Raw genomic sequence first — 10,893 nt, 5'->3', positions numbered from 1 at the left:
GTTGAAAATACTACACAGGAAACGTAAAGCAGCTGATCCGGAAGTACTGTGTAAATCTGACCTCTATTCATGGATGCCTTCATCTCAACAGCATGAGAAACTCCTGCGATAAGTTTGGTGCTTCGTGTTTGAACATTTGAGGATAGTTTGAAGAGGCAGACTTCCTGCTCGCTTTGCGTTTCCATACACCTTTATATTAGCGTGTTAGCATTAGCATTAGCTCACGTCCGTGCAGTACAATGTCAGCAGCACCAGCAGCAGCAGGAGGAGGAGCAACAGGAGGAGCAGCAGACGCCCCTAAATCCAACCAGATGTTCAAGAACTGCTGGAGTTGCCGCCTCATCTCCGGGGGTGGTTTGCTCATCTCCGGGGCTTATGTGTTCAACGCAGCCCGGAAAGTGATGCGTCTAGGCGGAGCCACATCAGTGGGGACAGTGGCTCAGATTACATTCGCTGCATGTGAGTTGAACAGTAGCTTTAGTGTTGATCAGTCAGTCCATGAAATCTGTCCATGTTGGGTCCACACCATTTAAGGTTTTCTTTCAACTTGAATGACAATACATACATATTACAATACAAATAACTACTGAGAGTATTAAAGATCAAATAAAAGAATCAGAAAAATTCAAGCAGACACAATTATGCAAAGTAAAAAGATACATAATGCAGAAACTGAGAGAAATAAACAAACATGCTTAACCCTTTGTAGGTCTGCTCAACCGTTTGGTAGTGGTCACTGTGTCATGATATCTGGTTAAAACCAAAATCTATTTAACCCAAACATTTAAGGCAATCTTTACCACTTATATGAGGTATGTAATGTACACAAAGACCATCAGATTGTGTTGTGGTTGCTAGATGGATAAATGAAGAATAACACAAATCACTGCTGCCATAAGAGATCCTGCTGGAGACATTTTTGAAATTGAGTTCTTTTTCTAACTTCGTTCGGTGTTTCACTATGGGAATCGCCTTGGCGTGACCTACTAGGGAAGCTCCAATGACACAACGTCTGTCTGTGACAGACAGGTCGAGCTGTGCTGGGGCCCCGCCCCTCATACTCTTACAGCCGACCCGCCCCTAACTCCTCATTCTCGCTTTCTTCCCGTGAGGAAGGAGAAGCTCCCTCAGCTAATCTAGCCGAGCTAGCCTGGATACCCGCTCAACTGTTCACAGACGAACCGTCAAGGATCACGTCGCCGAACGCGGCTCCGCGTTCGGTTTGGATTGGCCGAGTAAGTACCAACACACGGTGTGTTGGGCAGTGTCGGCGTCGTGGTGAGCTGCTCGCTCGGCTTCCCAGTATTAAGTTACAGAGGCAGCCGACAACTGTGTTTATTTAGCATCAGGCTAACGCGTCGAGGCGAGCCTTTTTACCTGGCTACACTGGGTTAACTCACTGGTATAGCCGGCAACTGTGCAGCTTTTACCCGCTGACTAACACGTTACGGCGAGTCAACCGGTTTTTCTGCTAGCACCGTTTCCGTTAGCTGAACCGAGTACCGGGAGTCCTGCTATCGCGTCACGGCGGGCGGACTCTCACGGTTCGCGGTTAGCTTGGGCTAAACCCCAGTCGCTAACGCTAATACTGTCGGGCTAACGCGTTACGGCGAGCATCATACGGCTGTATTTTCACATCTTTATCTCCCTTCCCAGACACCATGTCCACGGCCTCGACCCCCGCCAAAGGGTTGGAGCCGAAGGGGAAAGAGGCTGCATCCCGCCCGTGCCCCGCGTCATGCGGTGCCACCATCTCGGGACGGGACCCTCACCCAATGTGCATTGTATGTATGGGTGCTAAACACGCCCAAGCATCTCTGGCCGACCCTCAGTCATGTTCCCACTGTGCGTCGATCCCAGAAAAGTTGCTGGAAAGGAGGCTGAGAGTGGCGGTGGCTAACAGACAGTACCCATGCCTGACAGCAGCCACCCCACAGACAGCAACCATCACCCATCAGCCACCGGCTACCAGAGAGTGGTCCGACCTGATGGCTGATGAGCCCTCAGTAATGCCTCCCCTATTTGAGGACCTCCTCGAGGGGGAGCCGGGCACTGAGGACGCAGAGGGCGATGCCAACTCTGACCTTCCAACCAAGGGCTACTCTAAGCTGGAAATCCACGGGATGGGAGAACTGGGGTTGGCCGTACCCCCAGCAGTGGAGCCTTCATTGGCTCTACACCTCCACCCCAACCAGCGCTCTCTCTCAGCCTCCTCCACCACTTCTCTGCCCAACAAAGCGGAGCGCCTCACCGCCTCCGTTTTCCAGCGGATGTACATGTATGGAGCACAGTCTGTATGTTCCATCAATGCAACCACACTGCTGTCGGCATATCAGGCAGAGATCCTGGAGGAGATGGGGCAACAGCTCGACTCTGGGGCGCCCAACCCAGCCCTTTGGGATGAGATCTGCGTCGTCAACGACCTCATCCTGCGCTCCTCAAGAGGTGCAATTCAGGGCTGCGGCAGAGTGATGGGGCTCTCAGGGGAGAGGGCCTTGTGGCTCAACCTCTCTGGCCTCAGCGACGGCCAGAAAGCTGAGGTCATGGATGCACCGTACGACCCAACCAAAGGTCTGTTCGGCCCCGCGCTCGAGAAGATGAGGGAGACCAGCAGCCTGAGAAAGCAGGAGGGTGAGGCCTTCAACCTCTGTCTTCCTAGGAAGCCCACCCCTCGTCCTCACCAGAGTCCAAGGTCTGGCTTCGCTGCGGCGGCCGCAGCAGCGAGGGGCAGACAATGGGGAGGCAGGCCGCAGAGGCAGGCAACCGGGCAGCAGCCTCAGCGGCAGCCTCAGCAGAACCAAGGGCCATGGGGCAAACACTCCTTTGCTGCAGCCGCAGCAAGGAGCCGGCCCCAACACCCCAGAGGCGCGAAGAGGAAGCAGTCGTCCTGACGATCCTGCTTCTCCCTCCCCGCCTCCCATGAAGAGGAGAATCCCCACAGTTCATGGTTCAGAGACTCTGGCAGTTTTCAGTGGTCCAGAGGCCTCTCTGCTTCTCTCCCCCCACGTTCTGGAGGAGGAGAGCCGGGGTCAGGGGGTAATTCAGTGTCACCAAGCACTTTCACCTTTTCTAACAGAAATAAAATTCAAAACCTTGCAACCAGGCAGTGTGCCAAGGGCGAGTGTGTTCCCCCAAAACAAAATAAACAAAACAAAGACAAAACACGGTCATGCCCTCAAAACTCCCACAGAGGGCGCTCACGCTCCTCTGTTGGGAGACGGGTCTCCCCAGTCGCGCCGAGTGACGTCACTACAGTGCGACTACGTGAGCATGTTACCTGCCCGAGCGGCAAGCTGCGCAGTTCACCCGTGGGTTTTGTCAACAGTTTGTCAGGGGTACAGACTTCAATTCGCTATGAAACCACCCAGGTTCAACGGCGTGGTGGTTTCAGTAGCAAAAGGGGAGGCGGCCCGTGTTCTACAGGACGAAATAGTGTCGCTGTTAAACAAACGGGCGATCAGGGCTGTGCCGCGTGAGGAAGCTCAACAGGGTTTCTACTCCGGTTACTTCCTCATTCCCAAGAAGGGGAGCGCGTCCCTTCGCCCCATTTTGGACCTTTGTGTGTTAAACAGACACCTACGAAAGTACACATTCAGGATGTTGACACACAAAGTACTCTGTCAGTCAATCCGTCGGGGGATTGGTTTGTTACAATCGACCTCAAGGACGCATATTTTCACATCGCCATTTATCCCGCACACAGGAAGTTTCTCAGGTTTGCTTTTCAGGGCAAAGCCTACGAGTATCAAGCCATTCCCTTCGGGCTATCATTAGCTCCCAGAGTGTTCAGCAAATGTGTGGAAGCAGCACTCTCTCCGTTGAGGAGCAGGGGTATCAGAATATTTTCGTACATAGACAATTATCTGATATGCGCTCGATCGCGGGAACAAGCGGTCAGGGATTCCGCTACGGTGATCAATCATATCAGGGATCTCGGGTTCAATATAAACTGGGCAAAGAGCCGAGTCGTGTCAGCTCAGTGCACAGAATACCTGGGTCTCAGCATAAACTCTCTCTCTTATCGCGTCACGCTATCAGAGGGGAGGTTAACATCATTAACACAGTGTCTTTCCCTCTTCAAGCTGGGGAAAGTCGTGTCATTCAGATTGTGCCTACGCCTGCTGGGCCTCATGGCGTCAGTGATTTCTGTCGTGCATTTGGGGCTGCTGATGATGAGGGATTTTCAGCGTTGGGTCGCGGCTCTGCGCTTGTGTCCACATCGTCATCTCAGCCGCAGGCTGTGAATAACGTCAACGTGTGTGGCGGCTCTCCGACCGTGGGGAGACACCGCGGCGCTCGTGGAGGGGATTCCGCTGGGTGCAGTGACGTCACGTGTAACCATGACAACGGAAGCGTCCCTGTCAGGATGGGGAGCGGCGCTGTCGGGCAGATCAGTGAATGGAAAGTGGGATCAGAGCCTGGCTCATTCCCACATAAATGTTCTGGAGCTTTGGGCAGTGTTTCTAGCATTGAAGCATTTCCTGCCTTTTCTCCAGGGTCGCCATGTCCTGGTAAAGACAGACAATTCCACTGTGGTGGCCTACATAAACCGCCAGGGCGGTACGTGATCATTGCAGCTGCACAGATTAGCTCGGAGGGTAATCTTATGGTGCAGCACTCGGCTCCTGTCTCTTCAAGCGACACACGTACCGGGCGTTTTGAACAGAGGAGCGGATCTCCTGTCCCGGGGCAATCCCCTGTACGGAGAGTGGAAGCTCCACCCACAGGTGGTGGAGCAGATTTGGCGGAGATTCGGCCGGGCAGCCGTAGATCTATTCGCCTTGCGAGAAAACGCGCAATGTCCGCTGTTTTTCTCCCTGTCGGACGTAAATGCACCTCTGGGTGTGGACGCTCTAGCACACCCGTGGCCAGACGTGCTGCTTTATGCGTTTCCCCCGCTCAGCCTGATCTCCCCGACTCTAATCAGAGTGAGGGAGCAGAGCCTGTCACTAATCATGATAGCGCCTCGGTGGACATCCAAACACTGGATGGCGGAAATAATACAGCTGCTGGCGGGCGAACCGTGGCCACTCCCCATACGCAGGGATCTTCTGTCCCAGGCGAACGGGGAGATCTACCACCCGCACCCAGACCGCATGGCACTCTGGGCTTGGCCCGTGAGAGGTGGAGTCTGAGCAAGAGCGAGCACCAAGTCTTTGCTGGTCTAAAGCAAGACCCGATTACGTCAGCGGGCTGGGGGCGTGGTTATGTGAGCAGGACTCAAGAATGAGATAAAGTCATAGTTAGGCAGAAATAACCTTTCAGTAACTGTATTTGGCCTCCAATCAATTTTTGGCAGGTGAAAATGCCTTATTTTGTGTTGTAATGGTCCTTTAAAAGAGTTCCAAACTGTCCTGTGAGCTCTAGTGTTTATATTATGAAGCTTATGAATGAGATCAAGTCATGGCCTCAAAGAGGTAGGAAAAGCAAATAAATCATTTTTTAAATAGCACTTTCTTGGTGTGACCTACAAAGGGTTAATAAAGCCAGACCGATGTATCAGTCAGCCGATATTGACCTATCACAGATATATCTGTATAGGCAAATATGTTGTATGATTTGTGCTAATCTTTTTTTTTTTTAAAGTCATATAGGCAGCATTTTATGTATATATATGATCCTTTTTCTTTATTCAACTATTTTTTTGTTCTGTTTTTTTATTCATAGCTAATAATAATTATTCAATTCCCAGCAGTGTTTACTGTTTCAGTGCACTGATGTCTTTTTACACAATAAAGTTTGTTAAACTGTAATGTTACATATCTTTGTCACAAGTGATTAATAACCACATTTGAGGGATCACTGCAAAAAAAAAAAGGGTTAATGTAAATATTCTGTACATAGAACATTCTCAGCCAATATATCGATATTTATTTGATCCCTAATATTGGTATCAGCACCGGCCCCTAAAATCCAGTATTGGTCGGCCCCTAATACTTAAAGTGAATAAGCAATATTGCAGAACAACTTGAATACTGATTTTCATTTGAGAGTTTGAAGGAGATAAAATCAAATGCTTGAGTTTTGCAAAGTATGTTTTATTGCAGGTCTAACATATCCTTCATTCTGTGAACTATAAAATTCCACATTTACATGAAATGACACAGATCATGTTCCCACTGTATGACTGGGAAGTAAATACACAAACCTCTGTTTATGTTTCAGGTTTGGCTTCATGGGGGATCGTTATCATCGCTGACCCAGTCGGAAAAGCAGAGAGGAAAACATGAAGACTGTTCAGGAACGGATCATTTCAGAATGAATGTGTATATTATCTCAACATGGACACCAAGTGAAAGAAGCTGCTGTTGAGATATCAAATGAAAAATTATCTGTTGTGTTGTGAGGTTTGATTTGTATTGGCACTGAATGGACTGACCGAGCATCGTGTAATATAATAAGCTATTAAAGATAAAATAAATCTTATGTTTGGTTAAAATATGCCTTAAAATGTGTCATCATTGAAATGTTATGCATAAAACATCCAGGATTATCAGTCATGCACTTTATGTAATGTCGACAAAAAATACAGTCAAGATAGGAATAAGAATATTATTCATGCTAATTAATTACTGCTAATGATTATTGACACTTCTTAGTCATATCACAAGCTGGAACAGAAAAAATTGAAAAATAGAAAAACAAACGATGAAAATCCTACTAAGCCACTAAGTGGGATGTGTGTAATGCATGACAAACATTACAGCAATTAACTTATTTTAGCCAGTACCTGTTAGATGTGCCCTGATGTTGGCTGGTTTTGAGACTTAAATCAAGTTATCTGATAAAGTTTTAAGTGCAAAACAGTTTATGACTACTGATAATGACACAAGAGCAGAATTCACATCTACTCTGAATGTTCTGGTCCAGATAACTAATGATTTTTTAGGTTTCTTGCCAAGAAGGTCAACCTCTGAAAATAGCCAACACAGCAGCTGCACTGAGCCACTTCCATTACCAGCAGCACATTTACTGAAGTCAATATCACTTACGTCATTATCATATGTTTATTTCCACAGTCAATTTACTGAGCTAAAAGGATTCGACATGCTGACTAGCCAAAGTACAAATACATTTCCAAATGTGACCTTTTTAGTCCAGCTTTGTAGATATATGCTAAAAAAAAAAAAAAAAAATCAAGATCCCCTGCATCTTATCAGTAGCCTTAATGTTACTTGCAACAGGTCTGAGTGTTCTACTTTACTGCTGCCCTTATTACAGTTTCCTTCATCATGCAGCACATGATATGATACAATCCATAAAACTCAAATATTTTTGAGAATTGATCAGCACTGTAGTAACAGGACATGTGCTGGTAGCATATCCATCTATTTCCTTATGCATTTAGTTCCATTAAGCCAGAAACTGTCCTATATATCATTCATTTAATTAATAATGGTTGTAGGATTCTGAGGCAAGTTTAAAAAGGGGGGTTTTCTGATGTAATGTCATGAGAGGTAATGAGGGCAGGTGAGGGTGGTGCAATACAATATAACTCAATCAAAGTCCAACAACCAACTTACACCAAGTGTCAGTTTTCCTTTTTTAAGGTGTTTTCTTATACTTGAACAGTTCTTAGTCATTAAGGTACTTTCCTGAATGTAGGTCATCTTTTTAAAGCTTCTTCCAGCTATGTCCTCTCTGTCCCTCTGCTCCCTTTTGTTCTGTCCTCTGTCAGGCTCCCAAGTCCTGTTTTTATCAGGTGACTTAAGCATCCACACCTGTCTGAGTGGTGGTGAGGCATTCTGGGAGATGTAGTGTGTGCAACAATGGGCATTTTGTGAAGCTGCAGCCCATCCTGTATGGGAATGCACCCCCCTAATACACTGACAGTGAAATCAGCAACCACAACCACACAATTTTTTTAATAGGAAAGAGGAAACATGAGGTTTTATTTAATTGTAATGTCTCACCTGTGCAATCCTATGTAATACAACACAACAGCCCTGCCATAAATTCTACTTTTATAAAGCTTATCCAAACTGTTCTTTATAGTTTGCCCCCCTCATGTATGTTAATGGGGTGGACTAAATATTGGGAACACTTTTCAATACAATGCACTCCAGTACACCATCACCCACTACGACCTATATAATAAACACAAAGTAAAATGATTACCTTTCTGACAATGTCAACAAAAACTGAAAATGTATACGCTTCCTGAAAGTACAATTTATGGCATAGCTGTTGTATTGGATTGCAGGTTGGCACCATGCATGGCAGCCTCTGCTGTCAGTTTATGAATGTGTATGTGAATGGGTGGAAGGTGCTTTGAGTGGTCAGAAGACTAAAACGCTCTAAATTTATGGAACAACTGATATTTGCATGGGTAGATTATACACACACACACACACACACACACACACACACACACACACACACACACACACACACACACACACACACACACACACACACACACACACACACACACACACACACACACACACACACACACACACACACACACACACACACACCTTCACAGTGTATTCTGGCCAATACCACTGCTGTGAAGGTCAGAGTGGATATAGGAAAGTCCCGTGATAAAATACTGACACAGTTTCACTAACAACCTCCAGCTGGTGGTGTGCTTGCACAAAAAGTAGCGAAGAGAACCCTGAAATGAAAAGGACACTAATTATTTATAGCTTCAGGTATACAATGCTGTTTTTATTTGCTCCATTGTAGTCCTGAAAAATTGTATTCCTGGTATAAATTATTAAGTGACCCACTATTCATTTTAACCTATAGCCTGACTGAATAGCCATAGAAAAGAGAAGAGAAATATGTTTGGGGAGTAACAAAGAAAGGACAGGAGGTAAAAGGGAGCATTATAGCAGAGATAAACATCAAGGCCAGTTCAGCAGAGAAAGTCAAACTGTTTCACGGTCAAACAAAGACATCATGAGAACTGAGTAGAACAAATGTGTTGTTGAAGTGTTTTTTCCCCCAAATCCTTAGGGAAGCAGAAAAGGGATGTGCTATAAAAACATCTTGTTTTTTCCTTTGTCAGGGTACCAATTATATAGACTCTCTGATCTGGATCTTGCTCTAACACAGTTAAAGGGAGGGGTGGGGTGAGGAGGTGGGGGCTGCTATAACATCTCTATCTTACCAGGATGAGCAGTAATGTGGAAGCCGAGTCATTTAAATTTAAACTTCTCTTCTGTGTGCTGATTTCATAAAACTGTGATCATTTAGTCCACCATAAAAGGTATTTATTTAAGTCACCTTTTTTTTTACTGGTTTAAAGCTGAATGATGACAAATGATGAATATTCATCAGTGTAGTTAAAGATAAGCAGTGGAAAGCAGCAACAAAAAGTAGCATCTCAACATCTATAAACTGACATGTTTTCCATAGTTTGGGCTCTCTCTTGTAAGTAATGATAGAGACAGGCATTTTAACTAATTTTAATAAAATACACGCATTCAATTACTATAAAGTATTCAAGTACTCGCAATCAAAACCCAAAATCTAACTTAAAATTGTGTTTTAAATGAACACCAAAGTGAAAATGTGGTTATGCAAGTGCACTGCACATTAATTTAGTTTATTTTGTTGAAATACCTCAAAAAATCACCTGTCTACCTGTAACATTAGATTGAGTGATGTCTGACTGACTGCACAGATCTATCATGTTTGCTGTGTGGATCTGTGCAGATAATCACAGATAAATAGCATCATAGATAACATGGAACAGGGTCAATTTATGTTTATATTCATTATATATGTTTTTATTATAAAGCAAAAAAAGAAAATGCGATCATGTTGAACGAATACTGACATCCAAATCAAGCACTCTCGCTAATACCCTAACAACTGATACAGAGTAAACACAAATAGAAGGATGTGCAAATGCAGCAAGAAAACACACTGAAGACACTGTGCACACTGTGGGTCAGTTAGTCTGAGTTACCTTTTATTAGTGTTATACTGATCTGAGCACAACTGCTCACAAGGAAGAGTTTGATAAGCATGATGCAAAAAAACACCCTAAAGTCGTTTTCAGTCGCGTAAAATGATCATGACATTCTGATTGATTTTTTTTTTTGGAGATTAAAGAAAAATATGAAAATAGAGTTGACAGTACATTTAGGCACACTATTAACACATACTGTACACAGATATGCACAATTTTCATTATCATAGATTCATATATACTGGGGTTAAAAAACAAACAAACAAGCCTTCCTGTATGGAGAGGTGTGCAGAAAGTTAAAGGTGATATCTCCTTCTCCACCGCGGGGACAAAATATTCGCCTCTCTGTACGAGAGGCTCGAGTTCTTGTCCTCCTACTCAGCCAATCAGAGTCCACCAAGGCTGCTCAGTGCAAGCAAATCACAGCAGACGAGGGAGTTCCATCCAATGACTGCAGCAGAATGGGGCTCCTTTCAGCCAATGGGAGACGCTCTCCCACAGTTGCTACGGTAAGTGCTCTAGCAGTGATTCAATTGGTCACAGGACACGGCTCTCCTGCGAGCCTATTGGACAGGAGGAGGGGGGTAGCGGGCAGGAGGGGGGGGGGGGGGGGGGGGGCTGCCCTCCAGCTGTCAGTTCATAACGACAAAGGTCTGTTCACACTCAACAGAACAGGCTTGAATGTGTAAAACACCACTTATGGGTTAAAAAGAAGCAGTTGTCGGAGGCTACCTCTGAATTAGCTGTAGCCCGGTGAGCTGATCGTCGGGCAGCCGCACAGAAAAACACCCCACCACTGCCGAATCATTACCCAAAACACAGGTTCTGCACGAGTGGGCGGGGGATGAGTGGAAAACTCACCCTCCGCACACCCAAAACTCAAACAAAACAAAAAAAACGACTTATAAAACAAGTCTGTAAAAATAAATGTAGTACTTTTACAACAACGGAATGTTAAGTTGTTGGGA

General features: G+C 45.6%; 1 protein-coding gene across 1 annotated transcript; it reads left to right on the top strand.

Moving 5' to 3' along the window:
* The first annotated feature begins 2 nt into the window (after positions 1-2).
* Positions 3-6,397, top strand: dmac1 (distal membrane arm assembly component 1). The gene is made up of 2 exons (XM_062436635.1): positions 3-459; positions 6,166-6,397. Exons 1-2 carry the CDS (start codon positions 240-242, stop codon positions 6,228-6,230), a joined length of 285 nt encoding a protein of 94 aa, XP_062292619.1. The 5' UTR covers positions 3-239; the 3' UTR covers positions 6,231-6,397.
* The last annotated feature ends 4,496 nt before the right edge of the window (positions 6,398-10,893 follow it).

This window comes from Scomber scombrus, chromosome 16, assembly GCF_963691925.1.
Source record: "Scomber scombrus chromosome 16, fScoSco1.1, whole genome shotgun sequence".
Lineage (NCBI taxonomy): Eukaryota > Metazoa > Chordata > Actinopteri > Scombriformes > Scombridae > Scomber > Scomber scombrus.
This window is presented reverse-complemented; position numbering and strand designations above follow the sequence as displayed.